Below are 20,673 nucleotides of genomic sequence, written 5' to 3'. Positions count from 1 at the left end.
CTCACCTGTAAAATGGGATCCTAACACCTATCTCATGGGGATGTTGGGAAGAGGAGATGAGACGAGTATGATGGCAATAACAATAGTAACAACTGTATTTATTGTGCACCTACTGTGTGCCTGGCTCCGTGCTAAGCACTCTGCAACCTTTTCTTCATTGGATGTATTTCTCAGGCACACGGAAGGCCTTACTAAATGGCAGCTATTTTTGTCATCATTATCATAACCTTCCCTGCACACACACACACACCTGTCATGGTACCTTTCAGAACATTCCAGGCACCTTGTGCTTACTCACAAGGCCGCCCCTGGAAACCATCTGTCCCCTCTGCATCACTAGGCTGCACCCACCCAGGTTGGTGTGCCCCAGCTGTGGGACACTTGGAGCTCATCTCTCCCACCGCCTACCCCCATGGTCCCACGTGCTCTGGCCCCCGCTCCACCGAGTTGCTCCATTGTACCTCCACCCCAGGCCGCCCAATTCCCCAGCCCCACACGCCTGGCAGCATTCAGTGTTCTCATCCTGCACACCCGGAGCTGCCCGCCTTGTGCCCAGCCCTCTTCACACTTCTCTCCATGTGCCCAGAGACCTGCTCAGGGGACCCACAGACATGCCCACTCACTCCCAGCCCACCTGTCTTTGGACCTATTCACTTGTTCTTCTACCTTCCAAGGCCGAGTGGAGGGCACGAGGGCTGAGAGTTATACAGAACCAAATCTGAGTCCCAGCCCTGCCACTTACAAGCTGTGTGACCTGGGGTGGGCCCCTTCTCCCTCTGCATGTCAGTTTCCTCATGTGTAAGAGGGGCAATGATAATACCCACCTTGCTTACTTCCCTCACCAGGCACTGGTGGGAATCAAAGGAAACACTATATACATATAGTTTTGCAAACTGTAAAAGGCTCAGGAGTCTTACAATCATCATTAATATGACACACACTTTTTCGCACTTTATGCTAGGCACTGTACTAAATGCTTTACATATATTAATTCTAATTTTGACAACATTATTATCTCTATTTTATACATTAAATAACTGAAGCACAGAGAGGCCAAGTAACTTGCCAAAGGTCACACAGCTAGACAGGGGTAGAGCTAGTATTTGAACCCAGGTTCCAGAGCCAGTGCCTTAACCACTGCACTAACTTTTTTTGCCCACTGCTGAAGTTGTGGCTGGGTGTGTACCTGCTGTGGGGGTCTTCCCTTGTCTCTGTCAGGTCATCAGAGCTCACAGGAAGGGGCAGGAAGGCAAGGTAGGAACTGTTTGCAGCCTGCCAATCCTGCCTGGTGTTTTAAGGGGAGAGGAGACTCTCCAAAAAACATTCTGCACGTGAAAGGGACCTGATGGGTCAAGCAGTCTGGTGTCCCCCTCCCATATGATTCAAGAGCCCCCTCCTGAGCATCCCCAGGCAGTAGTCATGCTGCTTCAGCTCGCACACCTCCACAGATGGGGAACTCACCACCCCCTGAGGCAGCCTACTCTACTGTTGGAGGCTTTGGATTGCCAGCAAGTTTCTCTTTAGCTTGAGCCAAAATCTCCCCCCCGTAACACGCACTTCTCCCACCTGTCCACGTGCTGCCTTCTGGGGCCACCAGAATGTGTGTAAACCCAGCTCTTCCTCCCTGGCGCCTGGGGGAGGCCCCTGCTGTCTCGCTCCCAGCTGGCATGAGAGGGTGCTGGCGTGAGGAGAGGAGAGCCAGAGGGAGGCTGGCATTCCCAGGCTGGAGGTGTGTGTGTGTGTTTGTGTTGGCATGGCCAGAGAGGGGGCTGTGCGGATGCTGGGAGAGGTCCCCTGGCCAAGGGCTCCGCCAGGGGAGGCACAGACTTCCTCACCCCAGAATTTGCACCCATTTGCTCACTTTTTGCTGGTGGAGTCGGGGCTGAGGACTTTGGTCTGGCAGGCCCAGGTCTGGATCAGCGGGTACAGTGGGAAGCATCTAGAATGGAAGGCCAGTGACTTTGGTTCTAGTCTTGCTTTTCTGTGTAATCCCTGCTCAGCCACTGCCCCTCTCTGGGACTCAGTTTCCGTCTCAGGGAAAAGTGAGAGAGATGAACTCCATGAGCTCTGAGGCCTCTTTCTCTGAGCCCCATGGCGGGCTCAGAGTCTGGGGCGCCGGTAGAGGGTGGTGTCCCCTGTGAAGGCCAGCTCAGAGGAGGGTGGGCTCTGAGCCCCAGACATGGCCCTGTGGCCTGGGGACACTACAGGGTAGAAGAAAGGCCATAGACTTTGCAGCCAGCAGACAGACCCACACGTGCACTGTGACATCAGGCAAGCGAATACATGGTTCTAAGCTCAGTTTCCTCGTCGGAAAGCCTGAGTGACAAAAGCACCTGCTAGAACCCAGAGGATGAAATAAGACAGGGCACATGGGGGTCCCACCTAATGCAGAGTTTGGAGCCCCAAAGTTGTGGCCCAGAGGCTATAGTGGCCCTGCCCTGGCTGTGGGAGGATGAGGATGAGGCTGTCTGGCTTAGGAGGACCCAGCAAGAGTTAATGGGAGGGGCCGGGCGCGGTGGCTCACGCCTGTAATCCTAGCTCTCTGGGAGGCCAAGGCGGGCGGATCGTTTGAGTTCAGGAGTTCGAAACCAACCTGAGCAAGGGCGAGACCCCGTCTCTACTATAAAGAGAAAGAAATTAATTGGCCAACTAATATATATACAAAAAATTAGCCGGGCATGGTGGCGCATGCCTGTAGTCCCAGCTACTTGGGAGGCTGAGGCAGCAGGATCGCTTGAGCCCAGGAGTTTGAGGTTGCTGTGAGCTAGGCTGACGCCAGGGCACTCACTCTAGCCTGGGCAACAAAGTGAGACTCTGTCTCAAAAAAAAAAAAAAAAAAAAAAAGAGTTAATGGGAGGGAGCAGAGTTGGGGAGAGAGTAGGCAGGGGTCCTGAGGGCAGCCTAGTCACCCCAAGCCACCCCACCTCCAGCTTTGGTCACCAGTGGCCTGAGGCTGCAGGGTCCATCTGTGGGCAGGGGACGCTAGGGGACTGACTGGGTGCAGAATCCCAGGATGACTGGGGAGGTCAGCTCCCCAGAGCTGTGGTGGCCCAAGGCCAGCCGTGTGCACTGCACGGGGATGCCAATGAGCACGCAGGGTACCGGGGGCTGCTTTCACCAACGTCCCTGCACTGGCAGTGGGCACTGGAAAAGGACAGTGGGTCTTGAAGGACAGTGCCTAAATGCTGTGGGTGCAGGGGAGCTTCCACTGCACTGCATGAGCCCAGGGGAGGGGCCATTTCCCTGCACTCCAGGGGACACCGTTTACTTGATGTAGTTGTGGGAGCAATGGGCCAGGCCCCTGGGGAGCAGAGCGCTGGAGATAAGGGCTGCTGCTGAGGCCAGAGAGTGGAGTACCAGGGGCCGAGGGAGGATGGGGCACCCTAGGTCTGCAGGGACACCCTGTGTCCTGGGAGAAGGGTGGGTTGGAGGCTAGGTCAGCAGAAGCCTGGCCTGAGGAGGCTGGAGGAAGGGGAAGGTGTGGGGAAGAGCAGCACGTTTCCTGGGCATGGGGAGGGGGGGTGGGGTGGAAAGGACCCAGGTGTCCGCTTAGCTCACACTCCTCTTGGGAATATCTCTGCCTCAGAAGCCTGAAGCTGCCCCAGGGGTCTCTAGGTCCCCAGGGAGAGGACTCAGGGAAGGCTGGGCCGTCCTCCTGGTCAGCCCTGCAGCCCCTGTGCCCCCGGCACCGAGCCAGGCCAGCCTGCGCTGCAGAGCTGCGGGCTGTGGGGAGAATGAGTAATGAGCCTTGAGGGGCCGCAGGCTTGGACCCTGCCCTCTCCCCTCCCTGGAGGCGCCTGCATAAGCCCAGGCTCTGCCCCACAGCAGCTGGCAGACACGTGCCTCCCTCCTCACACAGAGCATGGTCACCTCCTCCTGGACTCTCACTTGCTTCGCAGGTAACAGTCCCTCTGGCTCTTAGGACCCAGGGCCTGTCTCCCAGGCTCTGTCTGCCTCCCCACCATCCCTCGCTGTCCTCCTCCAACTCTCTGAACGAAGGGCGACCCTTCCCTAGGCTTTTCCTCAAGAACCCCTCTGCCACTTCTTAGAGGGTGGGGGATGTGAGCATGGCAGGGGAACTGGGGTGGGAGTGGGGCAGGGGACAGAAATCCCCCCTCTCCCTGGCTTGGGGTGAGTGGACAGCGGCACGGAATCCTATTCCTTCCGCCAGCGGAAATCGATAGCTAATTAATTCCCTCCCCAAAATAGTGTCCGGAGGTGGGGGTGGGGGCTGGGAGAGAGGCAGTCAGAGGCTAGGCTAGGCCAGACTGAGACCCAGACCCCAGCAGGGAGGGAGGAAGGATGGTCACTTCTGGCCACACGGCTGTGCCTCTGCTGGGGTCTCTGGCTACTCCTTCTGGAAAAGTGGGGGTGCTTTGGCCTTTCCCTCCCCGACGACTGAGGGACCCCCTCCTCTGCCCAGGGCTGGGGTGGGGGTGCGTGTGGGGGGGGTGAGGGCGTCAATCAGGCTGGAAGCAGGTGCTGCATTTAATTTGATTGGCTAATTAGCCCGCGCATGTTAATTATCTCCATTACCCAATGAGGAGAGGCAGTGGCAAAGCTATATATAACCTCGACAGTGTTTGTAGAGAGTGGGGGCTGCTTGCCTAGATCTCCTCCCCTCTGCCTGGGAAGGGGCAGCCCTTGGAGAGGCACTGGGGCAGGACACTTGGGTCCCCCCCCTTGGAGCCTGTAGGATTGGGAGGGCAGCTGTCAGAAGGGGCTGGGCTGTTTTGGTCTCTTGGACATGGCTCCCCACACACTCCCTGTGGCTTTATGAGGCCCTCCCTGTCCCATCTGCCTTCCGTAGATGCGCCACTCTCGACTCACCATTATGGTTTTTAGGGGGGGCCCAACTTCTTCCCACATAGCTCTTTGGCTCCTCACTGCACCCTGCTTCCCCTCCCCAAGTCAGCCCTCTCCTCTTCTTTTGGCTCTCACGTCTGGGCTACACCTGTGGCTATCCTGTCCTTGTTTCTTTCCCGGGGATGCTGGCTGGAGTGGAACAGACTTGGATCTGAGTTCCAGTTCCCCACTGATTGGCCGTGTGACCTTGGGAAAGTCCCAGACTTCTTACGTGGGTTTCCCTCGTGGTTAATGGGAATAATGGGACTTCTCTGAATGATTAAGTAAAATGACATTTGTAAAAATGCCCAGCATCCAGGGCCTTGACAAATGCTGTTTGAATTGGGAATTTAATTTTCTCTATCTTCTTTTTCTTTTCTGCCCACCAGGCCACCTTCCTCCTCCATCACTCTTCCATCTCTGTCACTTTTCGTGCGCTTCCTCTCTCCTTCCTCTTTCTCTCTCCCCCCTTCAATCTTTCCTTGTCTCTTCCTAAACTCTGGCCCCTCCCTGCTTCTCTCCTAGGCTTCTCCCCACCTCCTTCCCTCCCTCCCTCCCCAAAATAAAATCAATGCAATATTCAGGAGGGTTGTTGGATATAAATAATTACGACTCAGAGTTTAACGAGATGCAAATTCCCCTCCCTGGCGTGGGGTATAAATTGCTCTCTGACAGCCCGTTACAAGGGTAATCATTTCAGAAAGGCAATTTTATGCAAATGAGCCTGCCTGCCTCCTGGTGGCTCCCCCAGTCCTGGGTGGGGGTGGCAGGAGGAACTGAGGGGTGAAGAGAACCTGGGTAGTGGGGCCAGTCCTGAGGCTGAGGACCAGGAATTGGTGGTTGAGGGTGACAGACATTTAGCTTCGGGAAGGACCTGGGCTGGTGAGAGGAAAGGTTGGGGCCTGGGAAGGGGAGAGTATGGGTTGGGGGGAATTGGAGATACACAATCAGATGCCTGTGTCCTTGTATGGATGCAGAGGGCTTGGGGCCTGGATACCTGGGTCTTGGCTAGCTTCTCTCCCTTGCCCCCTTCCCTGCCTGGTTACCCTGTGATACCATTGACGAATTGGCATTTAATTAATCCCAATGAATTATTTAGCAACTTCATTATCTAGCATCAAGAGCTGATGAAAAAGAAGAGCCGGCTGGAGCTGGGAGCCAGGCACAGAGGTTGGGCAGCTCAGAGAAGGCGCTGGGGTCACCAGCTGGAGCAGAGTTCCTAGGCCCAGCCCCAGGAGCTGGCCTTGGTCCTGACACCTGGGTCCTTTGAGAGGGTGAGGGTGAGGACACTTGGGTTGTTGGCTCCTATTGTACTCTAACGTGTCACTTCCCCACCTGTCCACCTCTGAAACCAATAATGCCACCCCGACCCCTCCCCCCCAGTGTCATCTCTCTCCAAGTGCTGGGGGGCCCCCAGTATTGCATTCTTGGTGGTGTCTTTTGTCTCAGGACCCTCTCCAGGTCAGGGCCAGCTTCTCAAGTCCAAAACGGAAACAAAAGGGACACCTAGGGCCCTCCTCCTCTAAGTCCCTCATTAACCCTTTCCTTTCTGTTTCCCCCACAGGCATCCCTCCCCCATCTTCCATCCGAGCCCGCAGCGGGGGAGGGGCGCCGGCGCCGCCGCCGCAGCCCAAGGAAAGCCCGCACGTGGGCCTCTGCGCGCCTTGCCCCGCGACCGGGCCCATGGCACTGTGAGCGGGCGAGGTAGCCCCGCTCGGCGCGGGGGGCGCCCGGCCCCCTCCCCGCCCCATGCGCCCACGGCTCTGAGGCCTGAGCGGGGCCGGGGGCCGGGCGGGGCCGGGGCCGCCGGAGGCATGGCGCCCGGGAGTCGGTGGCGGCCGCCACCGCCGCTGCTGCTGCTGTTGCTGCTGGCGTTGGTGGCGGGAGCGGACGGCCTGGAGTTCGGTGGCGGCCCCGGGCAGTGGGCTCGCTACGCGCGCTGGGCGGGCGCGGCGAGCACCGGCGAGCTCAGCTTCAGCCTGCGCACCAACGCCACGCGAGCGCTGCTGCTCTACCTGGACGACGGCGGAGACTGCGACTTCCTGGAGCTGCTGCTGGTGGACGGGCGCCTGCGGCTGCGCTTCACGCTCTCGTGCGCCGAGCCGGCCACGCTGCAGCTGGACACGCCGGTGGCCGACGACCGCTGGCACATGGTGCTGCTGACCCGCGACGCGCGCCGCACGGCGCTGGCGGTGGACGGCGAGGCCCGCGCCGCCGAGGTGCGCTCCAAGCGGCGCGAGATGCAGGTGGCCAGCGACCTGTTCGTGGGCGGCATCCCGCCCGACGTGCGCCTCTCGGCGCTCACGCTCAGCACAGTCAAGTACGAGCCGCCCTTCCGCGGCCTCCTGGCCAACCTGAAGTTGGGCGAGCGGCCCCCCGCGCTGCTGGGCAGCCAGGGCCTGCGCGGCGCCGCCGCCGACCCGCTGTGCGCGCCCGCGCGCAACCCCTGCGCCAACGGCGGCCTCTGCACCGTGCTGGCCCCCGGCGAGGTGGGCTGCGACTGCAGCCACACGGGCTTCGGCGGCAAGTTCTGCAGCGAAGGTGAGCCCCGGGCGCCGTCGGGAGTGAGGGGCGGGGCTTTGGGGCGCCCGAGAGCCGCAGGCCGGGGCGCGAAGGCGAGCGCGCAGCACGCGAGGGTTGCGGGGACGTGTCCCCGGGAGGGGCGCGCGAGGACGCGAGTCTGGGTGGGGGAGAGGCGTGAGGTTAGCTAGTGGGCGGGGCCCATGTGGGCGTGGCCAGCGTGAGTCCTGTGGCGCCCCCTGGGTAGCCTGTGTCCTCAGGTTCTGAAGGGGCTGGTGGGGTCCTGTGGGGCGCTGGGGCTGGGACTGTGAGGCGCAGGTGACGGCTTGTGGGTGGGGTCTCTGCGGGCGGGGACCGTGAGAGGCAGCGGGTGGGGCCTTGTGGGCGGGGACTGTGGGGCCCCTGAAGGAGGCAGTGGGTGGGTCCTGTGCGGGAGGCGGGCCTTATGTGAGCCGTGAAGGATTGAGAGTGGGGCTTGTGTGGGCGAACCCTGTGGGCGGGGCCTGTGGGGCGGGGCCTATGGGGGAGAGTGGGTGGGGCCCTCCAGCGGGGCCAGTGTGGGCCCGAGAAGGCTTGGGGCGGGTCTGTGTGGGCGGGACCTGTGGGGCGGGGCCTATGGGAGAGAGTGGGTGGGGCCCTCCAGCGGGGCCAGTGTGGGCCCGACAAGGCTTGGGGCGGGTCTGTGTGGGCGGGGCCTGTGGGGCGGGGCCTATGGGAGAGAGTGGGTGGGGCCCTCCAGCGGGGCCAGTGTGGGTCCGAGAAGGCTTGGGGCAGGTCTGTGTGGGCGGGACCTGTGGGGACCGGCCTGTGAGAGGCCGCGGGCGCGGCCGTGAGGGGCCGGGCGTGGTCTACCGTGGGCCGCGGTCTGGGGCCGTCCGCGGGTGAAGAGCGGGAGGTGCACCCTGTGAGGCCTGGGCAGGACGGGGGATGAGGGCCGAGTCGTGAGGGTGGCGGCGTGGGCAGAAGGGCACCACGGCGAGGCGAGGGCAGGTGAGGGAGCGCGGGGACTGCACCCCCGCCAGGAAGGCGGAACCAGATGTTTCTTTCTCGCCACAGAATCGGCCTGGCCCCTCCGAGGGTAACGAAAGCCCAGGGAGAGGGCGGCTGAGGCTTCTCAGGCTTGTGACTGGGAGCTGACAGTTTTAGTGAGGGGCAAAGATGGCTGGTAGTGAGAGACTGAGAGTGGAGGCTTCTGTTTTAAACATCGGAGCCCCGGAGAGCTGGAGTTTGGGTGGGAGACCCCTGAGGACAGGGGTTGTTAGGGCTCTGGAATATGGACTTGAACTTGGGATAGGGACTTGAAAGGGAGGCTTATGGGAGGGAGGAGGGGCTCTGCCAGCACCCTGGCTACCAGAGGCCGGGTGTCTGGTGGAGATGAGCGAAGTGAGGGGGCCAAGTCGTTGGGTTGGGACAGGCCTGGGGTTGGTCTGTGGTTTGAGTGGGGATGAGGGAAGGAGGGATTTAAGGAACCTCTTTCCTTTGCGTCTGGCTGGGCAGTGGGGAAGAAGTTCCCCTTGTGTTTGGGGGTGGGGCATGTGCCTCTCCTTCATCCCTTGTCCCTGGCAGCCGTTTGTCCAGCAGGTATGTGCAGTCAGACCTGCTTCCTCTCCCCCAGTACCTCTAGATGTTGTGGGCCACTCAGCGGTTACGTGTGTGTCTGCCCTCCGAGAGGTAGAGCCTTTTGGGGAGTGTGTGCATGTGCACGTGTGTGCCCACAAACCAGTGTGGCTCTGGGACTGCTTTGGGAGTGGGTGTCCTTGTGGCCATGCTCTTGTGGACAGCCATGGGAGGAGCCGAGTCAGCAGGTGTGGCCCTGGGTATGGGGAGCCTGTACTTTGGATGGTAGTTTGTGTATCTGTAGTTGTGGTAGATGAACACTTAAGGAGGGTTTGAGGATTGTTTTTGTGGGGTTATTTGGACAAGGTTGTGGGTTATATCTTCAGGAACTATGTGTATTAAGTTAATCTGACACTTTCTCGCCTTTTCTCCAAGGAGTTCAGGTGTTCCTTAAACTGTGAAATTGTGTGTTTGCCTGCATGCAGGGGCCAAGAGTCTGGCAATGTGTATTTTATGTGTGAATGGGTCTGTTTGAACAGTAGTGTTTACAGATAGGAGCTAGTGCTTAGTAGAGTGAGTAGTACCTACGTGTGTGGGTGTGTGCTCATGAATAGGTACCCATGTGCACGTGATTTAACATGAGACCTCAGTAAGGCACCCAGATCTATGAGGAATCTTTCTTTCTAGGAACTTAACTTGATTCTCTGGTTCCTATGACTCCTCTCCATATGCTTTCCTAAGAAAAGAGGTTGACCCACCACTCTAATTTGATGGAGGGGAAGTTTGAGCTACAGTGGGGTTACAGTACCTCGTCCACGGTTTCACTGTGGCTGAATTTGACCTCGGTGTATGAAAAATGCAGCCAGAGGCACCGTGGTCAACCAGAGCCCTTGAATCTATTTCCTGAAAGGACTCAAGTGAGCCAGACAAGGTGCATGCTTCTGAATATGGGTTGTGTGGTTGCATGTCTAAGACGTGCTGGTGTTCATGTGTGTGAGAGGGATGGATGTGTGTATATGAGCGTGCCGAGTTGGTACCGGATGAATGTGTCAGCTGTGTTGGAGCTGTGAGAGACAGCAGTGTATGTACATCTGACCCATTGTGTGTGTGTGTGTGTGTGTGTGTGTGTGTGTGTGTATGAGATTCAAGTAAGAAAAGGGAAAGTGAGATATGAGGTGGGTGTCAGACCACTGGTAGGGTAAAGTTTGCGTGTGTGTATGTGTGATATCTGTTGAGAGAGCAGCGCTGAAGGGTTGTGTCTTTTTTTGAGGCAGAGTCTCACTTTGTTGCCCAGGCTAGAGTGAGTGCTGTGGCGTCAGCCTAGCTCACAGCAACTTCAATCTCCTGGGCTCAAGCAATCCTACTGCCTCAGCCTCCCAAGTAGCTGGGACTACAGGCATGTGCCACCATGCCTAGCTAATTTTTTGTATATACATTTTTAGTTGGTCAATTAATTTCTTTCTATTTTTAGTAGACGCTCTTGCTCAGGCTGGTTTCGAACTCCTGACTTCGAGCCATCCGCCCGCCTCGGCCTCCCAGAATGCTAGGATTATAGGCGTGAGCCATCGTGCCTGGCCAGGGTTGTGTCTTTATTCATGTCTGTATTCCCTGCACCTCATCTAGTACCAGGCACTTAGTGGGTGTTTAATAAAGGATCTGTAGAATGAATGAAGAGATATTAATAAGTATTTGAGGTAAGGGGTAAGGCTGTATGTATATATGAAAATATGCATCGTGTATTTTCAGATATGTGTTGTAGGTGAGCGTGGGGGTTGTAGACACTGCATGTGGAGATGACAGGCCCATCAACAACTCTCCTGATTCCCTTCCTTTCTCTTTCTACTCTGCAACCTCATTCCTTCTTATATTCATTCTTTAATTCCTAGGAAGCTTTGGTAAGTGCTCATTACACTTCTAGTACTTTCTCATCCAGCCAAGGGGGAAAGGCATAGGCTCCCACTATTGGGTATTGGGGTGGGTGGAAGAAGACTTTAAGGGGAGCAGGACTGGCTCCTGATCTCTGAGACAGTTCTTGGTGCCAAAGTCCCTAAGCTTCCCTGGAAGTAACAGTCACTTCATTACTATCTGCTGTGAGTGGTTCTCAATTCTTTCTGAGATTGAGGACATTTTTAAAAGTCAGTAATTCACAGTACCCCTTCCAAAGTAGTTATTATTTTTATACCTGCTTATTGTGAACATAAATGACTCAAAGCTACTGTGAATTCATAAAAGCTTTTAGATGACTTTGATGTTATATTTGCCATTGTGGTTAATAAAATATACATTAGAAAAATGGTTTCAGCTTTATGTGCAAGACGTTCCAATCTGCTTTCAGATGTTTGGTGTGCATATGGATTTGTGGATCCTTTGGAATACCCCCTATTTTCCCAGGTTCTGGGCTTACTCGTTGACTGAGAATCTGTATGCTAGGAGATTTGCTTTCTTTCTCTTGAGGGTCTGTCTACACGTAACTGAAGATGGAGCTAAGTGTGAGCAGCTGAGAGTCTGTGTGCTCTTGCTGATTATCTGCCCAAACCGGGATTGAGTAGACCAGGATTTTGCAGTGGTTTGCACATTAGTGCTTCCTCATGTCACCCAAGTATGTGGAGAAGGGGCTGAGAAGTGATCAAGAAGAAGGGATGTGCAGGTGTGTGTGGGAGACCTCCCATAGAATGGTGGCCCATATGTTTAGGACAGAGTGTCAGATGTATACCTTGCTCAGGAGATAAATAGGAAACTAGTGGCAATAAGTGTGCTTGTAGGGAGATAGATACACATGTCTTGTGTGTGTTTTGTAAGTTTGTTAGTGAATTAATTCAACAGGTAGTTATCAAGGGCTCCTTTGGGATAGGCTGTGTGTTGGGCACTGCAAGGGAGTCAGATGAATAAGATGGACTCTGCTCTGGGAGATGATTGTTGATTGAGGAAGCAGATAAAAAAGCTATCCAGCGTGTGGTTAAGAGTGCAGATTCTGCATCCAGACTGCCTGGGCAGTGACCTTCGACCCTAGCTCTCTCTGACTTGGTTTCCTTATCTGTAAATGGGGATAATAATAGTACCTACCTTAGAGAGTTGTGAAAATTAGATTAGCTAATTCGTATAAAATGCTTAGAACAGTGCCTGGCACATAGAAAATGCTCAGTAAATAATAGTGAAAAAACAATACAATGGAGTGCGGTATATGCCTAGAGATGCAGTGAGTCATTGTAGCTTAGGTATTAAGCCATAGACTCCTGTGGCTCAGATCTGGATTTATATCTGTCTTCTCTACTCACTAGGCCTGTGATATCAGGTGAGCACTTAACCTTGAGACTCATTTTTTCTTATCTGTAAAATGAGGATAAGCCCACTTATCTCATAGGTTTGATGTGAGAATTAAATGAGTGTCTGGTGCCTAATTAGTGATGAGTAAATGGTAGTTATTATCACAAACAAAGTGCTATTGGAGTTTCAAGGAAGGGGAGAGTTTACAAGTTGGGGGATTGGTAATAGGTTTATGAAAGGCATGCTGTTTACAATTGGTCTTAAACATTGATTAATAAGCTTGGTTTTGGGGAGGTCACTCCAAGCAAAGGAACTGGTATGAACAAAGGTGTGGAAGGGTGGAAATGTATTAATACATCATATCTGTAGAGGGGTACCAAGGAGTATAGGGAAAATAGTGGAATCTAAGCAGGAGAAGCAGGTTGAGGCCAGGTCTTGGAGATCTACCTTAAATCATTTAACTCACATTTATTGGATGCTGACTGGGTGCAGCGCATTGGCAAATGGATTCACAAAAGAATTTTGAGCAGGTAAGTGGATAACATAAGAACTGTATTTAGGAAGCTGGCAGTGAAGTGTAGAGGGATTATAGATGGCAGAGTTATGTGGCAAAGAAATCAGTTGGAAGATAGTTCAGAAGCAATATGGAGGCCCTGAACCCTGTTTGTCTTGGGCAATGGCAAGGAAGGCTGGTGGCAGTCACCATGGCAGTAGTTGAGGGCATTGCTGAACTGGAGCTGTGGGACTCTGCCTCTTGGGTGTGGAGTGGAAGGAGAGGAGTTGGTTTCAAGTTTGCATGGTTGGAAGAAGGATGGTGGAGGCTGAGAGGAAAGGGGGATGTCGGGAAGGGGAGCAGGTCTGGAACAATAGATCACACAGGTGTTGAATTGTGGTGGCCCTTGGTATTCCAGGCTGTTGGAAATGTGAGACCAGAGCTTTGTGTTGAAAATGGGGCAGGAGACCTGGCCCTGGGAGCCGTGTGTGGAGAGATAGTATCGGAAGCTCTGGGGTTGGAGGAAGTGGCCAAGGAGAAGGTGGGGAGAATTAAGCACAAGACTTCAGAGAAGCATGCAGTTGGGAGGGGGCGGAAGAGGAGTGGCCTCAGACCCAGTAAAGTAGCAGTTAGAATACAAAGAGAATCAGGTCACATGGTCAAGGGAGGAGACAGAGGGGACTCACTGGGTGCCTTTGATGTTTTGTCTCATTTAACCCTCATGATCGCCACATGAGGGTAACTGTCTCCATTTTACAGAGGGTCAAAGTGAGGCTCAGGGATGTGGGAGCTGGGATCTGAATCCCAGCAGAGGATTAGCCCATTAAAACACAAAACTTACCAACATGTAACACATTTCAGATGGAAATCTCTTCACACTATGCTACACACCTTTCTGCCTCTCTAAGTATAACAACTGGAATGTTATTTAACCTTTTCCTGATGACTCAGGGCAGTCGTGATTCCCCTCAGATATTACACCGGACTGTCACGCAGTGGTTCCTTAGTGGGACTTGTCCCTGCCTGAAACGATGTCTGACTGCTGTGCTTTTGAGTTCTTCTATTAGCTTTTTATAGTTTTTCCGTCTTTGCCCTTAGGAGGAGTTGTCAGGTAGCAACTGACACCTCTCTCTCTCTCTCTCTCTCTCTCTCTCTGTATGCTGGTGTTTGTGAACCAGCATTTGGAAATCGGCATTCCCAAGCATGTTAGGATTGTGTGTCACTAACAGTAAGTGGGCTATGGTTAGGGCCTGGGAGGTTCTCCTATGAGAAAAATAACAGTTTTTAATGTCCAGGTGTTAGATGTCTGTTTTGGCTACTTAGACCTGTTTCTTTTCCCTTTTGTTGTGGTCTTAATCACTGTCCTTGATAACCAATCTCCTGGAATCTGGAGTTCATGTTAGGCAGGACATACCATCTATGACACTGTCTCTGTCTTCTGGTGAGGCAGGGAAGACTCATGTGTGTGAAAGTTGAGTAAATGAGATCATGTATGTTGGGTCACTGTCAATTCTTCTTCTTTTTTTTTTTTTTTTGCGACAGAGTCTCACTCTGTTGCCCCAGGTAGAGTGCAGTGGCGTCATCGTACCTCACTGCTACCTGGAACTCCTGGGCTCAGGCGATCCTCCTGCCTCAGCCTCCCCAGTAGCTACAGGCATGTGTCACAGTGCCTGGCTAATTTTTCTATTTTTAGTAGAGATGGGATCTTGCTTTTGGTTTTGGCTGGTCTCGAACTCCTGAGCTCAGGCAATCCTCCTTCCTCGGCCTTCCAGAGTGCTAGGATTACAGGCGTGAGCCACCACACCTGGCCCCACTGTCAGTTCTAATATCCAGTATCATGGACATGACAGTTTCTGTGGGTGGAAGCGGCTCCAGGCAGAATGGGATGGACTTCTCTAGAAAGCAGTGCAGAATGCACTTGCTCTCAGAACCCAAAGACAAGCTAGATGCTCCCAAGTGAAGATGGCAGAATGGTTAAGAGCAAGGGCCGCCTGGGTTTGAACCTGGCTTTGCTACTTGCTGGATGTATGAACTTGGCAATTTATTTATCCACATTATTTTTCAATGTCCTACTCTGTAAAATGGAGGTAATAATGTTGTAAGAACTAACTGAATTAATATATGGAAATCCTTTACAGTGCTCTAGGTACTATTCTAAGTGACTGATAAATGCTACTATGTTTATTAACTCAGGAAAGGCTTCAGGAAGGAGGTGAGACTTGGCTAGATCTTGAAGGATGACAGAGTGAGAGTCATAGTGGTGGATAGGAAAGGGCAGGGCTTTCCCGCCAGGAGAACAGCCTAAATGAGGAGTGTAGGGGAGGTGAGTTGAGTGGATCAGGGTGTGGTGAGGAGACTAAGTTGGTTGTGATCTGTGGGAGATAAAATCAGAACTATAGATTAGAGTCAGCTTCTAGATGTCTTGACTTCCAGGCATGAATGTAGCTCATTGGAAGTTTTAAGCTGGATCACCTCTCTCCCTAACAGCCAGGGTGACCTTGAACTTACGCTTTCTGAGTCTTGTTCTCCTCACTTCTAAAAGGGAGTAATAGTAAAATCCATTCACAAGGCAGTGGTGGTAGGTAAAAGAAGTAATGCCTGTGAAGAGCCAGGCGAAATTTAAGTGCTTGGTACATGACAAGTATTATTTTATTATTGACTCAACAAACATAGGAATGCCTTTTTCTGAGCCAGGAACTGTGCAAGCAGCTGGATATCGAGAGATGAATGAGACATTGTCCTTACTCTTGGATATTTCCTAGTCCAGTGGGGAGGCAGACATATAAACACAATTGCAATATAGATTGAATAAGTGAAATAATAATAGAATGTACATACCTAGAGCTGGTACACAAGAGGGCAGCTAGTTCTCCCATGTTCAGAATATAGACGGACATGTATTGACCTAAGTCTTGAAGGTAGTGTCGACTTTCTCAGGCAGCTGTGGGTGGAGAAGACTGTTTCAAAAGCAAAGAATAGTATGTGCAGAAACATGGCGTATTAGGGAAACCGGAAGAAGGTGGGAGGTGACTGGAGCCTGGATTGTCGAAGGAAAGGAGGGTGGTGGGAGACACAGTCAAATTTCCAGCGGACTTTCCTGAGAAGATTGGACTTTTTCCTGTAGGCACTGAGAAGCCTTGAAGAAGTTTCTGTAGGGTCGCGATGTGGTTGGACCACTTTGGCAGTGTGTGGGTATGAATTGTGGGGTGAAAAGACTGGCCATAGTAGGGATTAGCTCAGGGATTTTTTTTTTTTTTTTTGAGACAGAGTCTCACTCTGTTGCCCAGGCTAGAGTGCTGTGGCGTCAGCCTAGCTCACAGCAACCTCAAACTCCTGTGCTCAAGCAATCCTCCTACCTCAGCCTCCCGAGTAACTGGGACTACAGGCATGCGCCACCATGCCTGGCTAATTTTTTGTATATATATTAGTTGGCCAAATTAATTTCTTTCTATTTTTAGTAGAGACGGGGTCTCGCTCTTGCTCAGGGTGGTCTCGAACTCCTAAACTCAAAGGATCCACCCACCTTGGCCTCCCAGAGTGCTAGGATTATAGGCGTGAGCCACCTCCCCCAGCCAGGGGTTATTAACATTCCGAATAGAGGAGCTGGTGAGGGCCTGGTCTGGGCTGTGCTGGTGGGCATGGAGGGATGATCAGGTTCTCTAGCAGTTTGCTTTCATTTTTAGGGTTTTAGCAGATGGAATCGACAGGGCCTGGTGATTGGCCTGAGGAAAGAGCAGGGCAGCTATCTGGGTGCCTCGCTTGATCAGGAAATGCAGGAGGAGAGGGTTTCGGGGAAGGGTTAGGAGCCCCACCTTGGACACGTTGAGGGTGAGAAGCCCGTGAGACTGCTCTGAAGGCAGATGGGTACATAGGTCGGGAGCACAGGAGAGAGGTTTGTACCAGAGCCACTGAAAGGTTCTGAGCGTGTGTGTCACTCACAGCAGTATTTAGTACGTGTATCAGGTGCCCGTGCCAAGAGGGCCAGTCTGAGGATGAGCAGAAAGACCAATCAGAAGGAGGCTATTGCAGGAAACCAGGGGTGAGGCTGGAGGCTATGGTGACCCAGGATGGAGCTGGAGAAGGGCAGAGGTGATTTTGTGCTCGTAGGCATGTTTCCTTTTCTGTACAGAAGAGACAGACACCACCACCGAGCTCATTAGGGTTGCAGTGAGGCTGACGCATGATGTCGCACGTTGAGGGTCAGTATGGTGCCTGGCATATGGCTGATTAGCGAAATCACTGGAGCCCAGTAGTGTGAGACGTGTAGTGGTCACGTGTAGTGCTCACGAACTGCTGGTTGAAAGCACTGGCCTAGGCCAGGCACGGTGGCTCACGCCTGTAATCCTAGCACTCTGGGAGGCCAAGGCGGGCGGATTGCTCGAGGTCAAAAGTTTGAAACCAGCCTGAGCAAGAGCGAGACCCCGTCTCTACTTTAAACAGAAACAAATTCATTGGCCAACTAATATATATAGAAAATATTAGCCAGGCATGGTGGCAAATGCCTGTAGTCCCAGCTACTCGGGAGGCTGAGGCAGCAGGATTGCTTGAGACCAGGAGTTTGAGGTTGCTGTGAGCTAGGCTGACGCCACAGCACTCTAGCCTGGGCAACAAAGCGAGACTCTGTCTCAAAAAAAAAAAAAAAAAAAAAAAAAAGAAAGCGCTGGCCTAGGAGTTTGAGATCAGCCAGGGCAACATAGTGGGACCCCATCTCTACAAAAAATTTAGCCGGGCATGGTGGCGTGCACTTGTAGCCCCAGCTACTTGGGTGGCTGAGGCAGGAGGATTGCTTGGTTCCAGGTGTTAGTGAGCCATGTTGACGCCACTGCACTCCAGCCTGGGCAACAGAGCGAGACCAGAGGAAAAAAAAAAAAGAAAGAAAATGCTGGCCTTTGCTAAACACAGAGAAAGAGGCACTTGGTTGTGGGGGTGGAGGTGTTGAAAATGGCCTCCGTGGTGGAGTTTAGATGTCAGAGAGTTGGCCAAGCAATTGCTGAACGGACAGGTGGCCAGCAGGACTGGCACTCAGGGACAAGGCGGGGGCTGCAAATAGAGGTTTGGGAATCCCTAAGCCATGAAAGTGAGCCGCTGCTGTGGAGACCAGGGAGAGGTGTGGCGGGCAGGGGACCAAGCCTAGAGGGGCCCTGGTGGCAGGTGAGGGGGGGTGAATCAGCAGAAAGCAAAGAGCAGCAGAGCAAGAGCGGTACCCGAGTCTCTTGGCGCCGTCTCTCTGAATCCAGAAGCAAACCAAGCTTGCTTGTTTCACCTTCCTGGGCAGAGATAGCATGACGCATGTTTCTGGCAGGTGGAAATACTTTTTGAAATATCTGCCTTGTTGGATTATCTAGAAATCACCATGCTGCCTTGTTTGCACAGGTGCTAGCGAGATGATTGTGCCGACTGACCAGGGCTTTAGCACCCTGGGACCAAAGAAATCCCGACGCTGCGGTCTGCACGAGAGCTGAAGGGTTTTCCTGAGGGCTCCTTTAACTAGCCAGCTCCCCCCAAAATGTAATGTGATTCAGTTTATTTAAGAAAATTGTTGTATGTGCAGCTTTTGGGGGATGCAGCTGCAGATGAAAGCAGCTCTGTGTTGTGAGGAAGTGTGTTTGTAATGCATGCAGACGTGGAAAGGCTGTGTGTGTAGGTTTAGGAAATGGCAGATAGATTGCAAGGGAGCTGTGTTCATCTCGGTGTGTGTCTGTAGCCACCGGCGGCAGTGTGGGGTGGTGGCAGCGTATGGTATACGCATCTAATGTTATGTATTAGATCACTGCAGGTCTTGTGTTTGCATTCAGCCTCTGTGTGTGTGTGTCATGGGGATGGTATAAGGTATGACAAATGGCAGTGTTTGTTTTGAAGTATAGCTACCTCCCCAAGAGCAAATGAACAAATAACAAAAATGGGGTTGGAGGTGGGAGGAGACAGTGTGTGTGTATGCATGTGTGCGCGTGTATGTATACATGTGTATCCAGGGGCCTGCACATGTGTGTGTGTGTTTCCCCACTGGGTTGTATGTTTGTAGCTTGTTCTGTTTGTCTCTTCCCCCCTATTGCTCCATCTGAAGGCTCCCAGTAGGTCGGCAGGTGGACATGTGGCAGATGTCTGGAGCTGGGGCTGCCTGGCTTCTCTTACGAAGCAGACCAGAGCTCAGCCTGCTTGGGGAGCGATAGCCTAGTTGAAGAAACTGCCTTTGTCCTCCCTTCCTTCCATCTTCTCTCTTGACCCCTTTGGTGAGCCCCAAGGCCAGGCCCAGGCACACCCCCAACAGGTAAGGGCTGCCTGCCCAAAGGGGTGGCATGATCTAGAGCTGGGCCCAGTGTGGCACACTCTCCCCACTGCAGTGGCCATCCAGCCTGGGACCTTTTGCCTCACCCAGCTGTTGAGAAGGCCTTTATCCCAGAATCTGAGCCACAGTCCAAAGGGGGCTCAGAAACTATCTAGTTCCCCCTAACTTTTTGCAGGAGAGGCACTAGCGGCTCAGTGAGATTAGGCCAATAGGAGGGAAGTCACACAGCACTTTGTGGCAGGACTGACTGTGTCCTGATGCCTTTTCTCCCTTGTGTGGGTGGGTCGATGCAGGGTGGTTGGGTCGTTGTGTGCAAAGGCTTCAAGTGTGAGCTATGTGAGAGGCTATATGTGCCACTGGATTGCTGAGTGCCTATGTGTGTCAGTGTGTCACTGAGCGTGAGTATGTCTTGGGGAAGCCCTATAAGAGAGCTACTGGTGTGAGCGTGTCCCCATCTGTCTCTGAGATGCAATGGAATGCCGGGAGGAGCCTGTCTGGGGGAGTCGGGAAACCTGAAGCCACCCCTTGCCCTGAGAAGTCACATTCTCCATGTGACCTTGAACAGACACTTCCCTGCTTTGGGCCTCAGTTTCCTAAATGTCACATGAGGGTTGGGCCCTCTCAGATGGGCTGGCTCTGTGCGTGCAGAGATGACTCGGGAACAGCTCTGTCTCTGCCTCATCTCCAGCAAAGCTATTCCTTGAGAGCGTGCCTTCCAGGTTGGGGGATGCATGTCAGGGCCTGGGTGGGCTCAGGGACCTTGGGCCCCTCATTCCCCTTGGAGCCCCTACCTGTGGCACCCTTGCTAACAGCCCTTTTTTCTTCTCTCTCTGCCTCTCCCTCCTCTGAACCTCGCCACCTGCAGAGGAGCACCCCATGGAAGGTGAGTGAAGCTTCTCGGTCACTGGGGTATGGATCTGTTGCCACGGGGGTCCTATGTGAGTGGTGTCAGTGGCCACTTAAGAATTTTCCCTGCCATGTTTGGGGTTCCTCCAGGGAAGAGTATCTGGGGTCCTCTATGGGCTGCCTTGGTGCCCCCTTGCCCATCCCCTCTTTACTGGTGTGGTGAGAACTGCCAGGCAGAGGGCAGGCCCTCCCCTCACCTGCTTCGCTCCACAGTGCCAAGTGGCCTTTCTCCTTCCTCGCAGGAGAGGGAAAGAGAACTCGAGGGAGGAGATGGGGAGTGGTCGTGGTGGTGGGGGGCTGGCAGGACTCCGAAGTGCTCAGACGGGAGTAGGTAGACCCTGTTTTGCCCAGCCTAGCTTAAGGAGCTTAGAAGGGCTCTGCCGCCTGGGGCTGGGGTGGGCTGGGGGTGGGCTGCTGCCCCAGAAGCCTGTGCTTGGGGAGAACCTGCTGTGGGGTCTGGCGCCTCTGTTGCAGGGCTTGGGTGGGCTAGAGTACAGTGGAGAGCTGTGGCAAAGTGGGGTGCCAGGTCCCCAGGTCAGGTGATGTGGGGTGAGGGCTGCTTCTCCACTCTGCTGTGATGACACTTGTGGCAGGCCCCTAAACCCTGCCCCATGGGCTGGTAGGTAGGGGTCCTCTGCTTCTTCCTTCAGCCCAGCTGGAGGGCAAGGTGGAGAGCAGGCCTCTCTGGGTCCCTCTGTCCGTTCTTTTCCTGCCTTCTGTTCTGCTTACCTTTCTCCCGCTCTGGGTTTTGTCTTCTACTTCTTTTCTCCAGGGCTCTGTCCCTGGACCTCCTTCTGTCTGT

At 53.8% G+C, this 20,673-nt stretch overlaps 1 protein-coding gene across 22 annotated transcripts in view; it reads left to right on the top strand.

Moving 5' to 3' along the window:
* Positions 1-20,673, top strand: part of NRXN2 (neurexin 2) — a 111,595-nt gene that overhangs the window by 3,063 nt on the left and 87,859 nt on the right. For all 22 annotated transcript variants that reach the window (XM_012777959.2, XM_012777961.2, XM_076001766.1 and 19 more), the window contains exons 2-3: positions 6,410-7,386; positions 19,831-19,848. In XM_012777959.2, the coding sequence (XP_012633413.1) occupies positions 6,660-7,386; positions 19,831-19,848 (745 nt within the window). In that variant the 5' untranslated portion in view covers positions 6,410-6,659. The remainder of the gene's footprint in view (positions 1-6,409; positions 7,387-19,830; positions 19,849-20,673) is intronic.

Source organism: Microcebus murinus, chromosome 4, assembly GCF_040939455.1.
Source record: "Microcebus murinus isolate Inina chromosome 4, M.murinus_Inina_mat1.0, whole genome shotgun sequence".
In the NCBI taxonomy this organism is placed as follows: domain Eukaryota; kingdom Metazoa; phylum Chordata; class Mammalia; order Primates; family Cheirogaleidae; genus Microcebus; species Microcebus murinus.
The sequence above is the reverse complement of the archived record's forward strand: the minus strand, read 5'-3'. Positions and strand labels throughout refer to the sequence as shown.